Below are 3679 nucleotides of genomic sequence, written 5' to 3'. Positions count from 1 at the left end.
GTGTCACTGTGACTCCTGCACTGTCAGCCTGGGCATCAGCAGATGGGCCTCAGATCTCCCTCAGAAAGTGCCTCCTCAGCCTCCTCTCCCTACAGCCAGCAGCAGCAGCACCTTGGCTTGCAGCATCTCTGTTTGTCTGGCCTGCCCTTAAGGCCTTGCTGCCAGGGAGCTGCCCCTGGGCAGTGCCCTGTGCTGGGAGGGGTCTGCAGGGCAGAGCTGAGCCCCCAGGGCTGGGCTGGGCTCTGGCAGCACTGGCAGGGACAACGCTGGGATAGAGAGAACCAGCTCCCAGTAGGCACAACTCAAGGGAGCAGAGAGCCAGACCAACCCTTGGTGTCCCATCCTGTTAAGCTGCATAGGGAAAGAGAGAAGGGTTTGGATAAAATTATTTTTAAACTGGAGAATTCCAAAAGTCCACTGTATTTTTCAAGAAAGATTTAAGTGTGATCATGCTGAAATAGAGAGAAAGTAAATGAACAAAGGGCACCTGTGTGGGACCAGCAGGTCTGACTTCACTGGGGCACAGGGAGCCTGTTTTCCCTCTGAGCTCCCCAGTGTTCAGCCTAAGAGCAATGCTGAAGATAAAGCAGTAACTCAGAAGGAGCAGAAATCCAAAATCAAAAGTAAAGAAATTAAGCAAATTTCCTTCAAAACAAGATAAATATTTTGAGGAGATTTCCTAATAAAAGAGCATAGGATGGACTCAAGGAAACCTATCCAAGCTTGTCAATGTCTTCTTTCAACAGTTCACTATGCCCAGATGGAAGGAATGTCCAACAGCAGCTCCATCAGCCATTTCCTCCTGCTGGCATTGGCAGACACGCGGCAACTGCAGCTCCTGCACTTCTGCCTCTTGCTGGGCATCTCCCTGGCTGCCCTCCTGGGCAACGGCCTCATCATCAGCGCCATAGCCTGCGGCCACCACCTGCACACACCCATGTTCTTCTTCCTGCTCAACCTGGCCCTCACTGACCTGGGCTGCATCTGCACCACTGTCCCCAAAGCCATGCACAATTCCCTCTGGGACACCAGGGACATCTCCTACACAGGATGTGCTGCACAGCTCTTTTTCTTTGTGATCTTCATCTCAGCAGAGCTTTCTCTCCTGACCATCATGTGCTACGACCGCTACGTGTCCATCTGCAAACCCCTGCACTACGGGACCCTCCTGGGCAGCAGAGCTTGTGCCCACATGGTAGCAGCTGCCTGGGCCACTGGCTTTGTCTATTCTCTGCTGCACACAGCCAATACATTTTCCTTGCCCCTGTGCCATGGCAATGCCCTTGGCCAGTTCTTCTGTGAAATCCCACAGATCCTCAAGCTCTCCTGCTCCAAATCACACCTCAGGGAACTTGGACTTCTTGCTGTTAGTGTTTGTTTAGCATTTGGTTGCTTTGTATTCATTGTTTTCTCCTATGTGCAGATCTTCAGGGCTGTGCTGAAGATCCCCTCTGAGCAGGGCCGGCACAAAGCCTTTTCCACCTGCCTCCCTCACCTGGCCGTGGTGTCATTGTTCCTCAGCACTGGATCATTTGCTAACCTGAGACCTCCCTCCATGTCCTCCCCATCCCTGGATCTGACCCTGTCAGTTCTGTACTCAGTGGTGCCTCCAGCCCTGAACCCCCTAATCTACAGCCTGAGGAACCAGGAGCTCAAGGCTGCAGTGTGGACACTGATGACTGGATGCTTTCAGGAACATTAAACTGCTGATTAATTTCTGGAAAAAACTTTTAATAAAAGTCATCTTTAAAAGTTCCTTGGGGTTTGTTTACATTTGGTTTTTTAAATTTTTTTATACTGACCACAAAAAATTTCATTTCTTCTGACATTTCTCATTTTGTTTCTCTCCACCTTCCCTGTGCCCACACACTGTGTCAATGAGGGGCTGTACTCTCAGTGGCTTTAAATGAACTAAAGGATGTCCCAGCAGAGTTTTCTGCAGAGATTCCCTTGTGTTCCCTTCTCTGGAGCTGCAGCAGCAATGTCTGTGTGCAGAGCTGGGGGCAGATCAGGGCTGGCACAGCAGCGGTGCCCAGCAGCAGCAGCACTTGGTGTTGCCAGTGCTGCTGCCATGGCCCTGCCTTGCTGCCTTGGCGCCCCTGGTGTTGCTGTAGGGCCTGAGTGCTCTCGGGGCCGGGCACAGCCCTGGGGTGGCAGTGCCGGGGCTGCAGTAGGGACAGGCCATGAGCACTGCTGGGGCAGCGCTGACACCTCAGCCAGGCCCTGGGGACTCCAGGCTCCTTGCCCAGGCTCTCTCAAGAACTCGCCCATGCCAATGCTCAGCACAGAAAAGCCCTGTGAGCAGCCTCAGGCTGATCGTGGGCAGGCTGGAGGCAAACAGCATGGCTGGGGCTCTGCAAGGGCCCTGGGGCAGATAGGAAGGAGCAGCAGAGCAGGGGCTGATCCATCCCCAGTGCACTGGACAGCCCAGGGCAGCGTCCCAGAGCGTCCTCATGGAGCTGCCAACAACATCCCTTCTCTGCAGCCCCGACCTTTCCCCCAGCTCACACAGGGGCCCCATCCTTGCAGGCACAGACACGGCAGCACTGGCTCAGCAGCCCCTGTTTGTATTGCACAGAGCAGGCGGGAGCACTCCCATGCTGTTACTGTGGGGACATGAAGCTGAGGCAGCACAAATGCCATCAGCCCCTGGGACCAGCAAGGGCTGGGAGACACCAGGGAAACCACTCAGCTTTGTCCTGACCTCTGCACTCAGCCAGAAAGTTTGTTCCCATCAGCTGGGAGTTTCCTGTGCCACTGCAGACGCTGTTGCTCAGAGCCAGGGCTGCCTGGCAGCCACCCCCAATATGCCCTGAGCATTTCCTTTGTGCCACCTTTGCTTTCTTTACTTCTCCTGATATAAATTTCTTCCTATTGCCCAGCCCTGTTCCCTGCCCTGCCAACGGCCCATCCCTGTCTGCCCTTTCCTCTCCAGCCCCACTCCCCACTGCAGTTCCTGACTTGGCCCCATGGGAACGTCCCTTGGGCAGCAGGATCATCCTACAAGTGCTGCAGGAATTGTCTGCAGCTCCTGCAGTGCCTGGTGCTGCTCCCTTGCCAGAGGCACCCCAGGCCAGGGGGGCACATCTGGGCTGCTGTGTCTGCCTCTGGGGCTCCCTCTTCTGGGCAGTGAGGAGGAGCTGCAGAGGCTCTGCAGGACAGACAGGATGGGCTTTGGGGCTGGCAGGAGAAGCTGAGGGGCCTGGCCTGCTGGAGCGCTCCTGAAGAGGAGGCCCAGGGCTCATCATGCAACTGCTCCAAGGGTTCTTTCAGAGAATCCCAGAATCAGAAAGGTTGGAAAAGGCCATGGAGATCATCAAGTCCAACCTGTACCCTGACTCTGCCTTGTCTCCCCTGAGCCTTCTTTTCTCCAGGATAAACAACCCCAGCTCTCTCAACCACTCCTAATAGGACTTGTGCTCCAGACCCCTCCCCAGCCTTGTTGCCCTTCTCTGGAAACGCTCCAGCCCCTCCATGACCTGCCTAAATAGGAGGGCCCAGAACTGGGTACATCACTCGAGGTGCTGCCCAAGCAGTGCTGAGCACGGGGGAAGAATCCCTGCCCTGCTCCTGCTGGCCACACCATTCCTGATCCAGGCCAGGAGCCATTGGCCTTCTTGCCCACCTGGGCACACTGCTGGCTCATGTCCAGCCTGATGTCCATCAGTCCCTGCAGGTC

At 55.3% G+C, this 3679-nt stretch overlaps 1 protein-coding gene across 1 annotated transcript; it reads left to right on the top strand.

The window, feature by feature from the left end:
- Window positions 1-760: 760 nt before the first annotated feature.
- On the top strand, window positions 761-1702 carry LOC141731739 (olfactory receptor 14J1-like). Its single transcript, XM_074558245.1, has one exon. The coding sequence runs from the start codon at window positions 761-763 to the stop codon at window positions 1700-1702; it is 942 nt and encodes a 313-aa protein (XP_074414346.1).
- Window positions 1703-3679: the final 1977 nt, after the last annotated feature.

This window comes from Zonotrichia albicollis, chromosome 24 (assembly GCF_047830755.1).
Source record: "Zonotrichia albicollis isolate bZonAlb1 chromosome 24, bZonAlb1.hap1, whole genome shotgun sequence".
Lineage (NCBI taxonomy): Eukaryota > Metazoa > Chordata > Aves > Passeriformes > Passerellidae > Zonotrichia > Zonotrichia albicollis.
The sequence above is the reverse complement of the archived record's forward strand: the minus strand, read 5'-3'. Positions and strand labels throughout refer to the sequence as shown.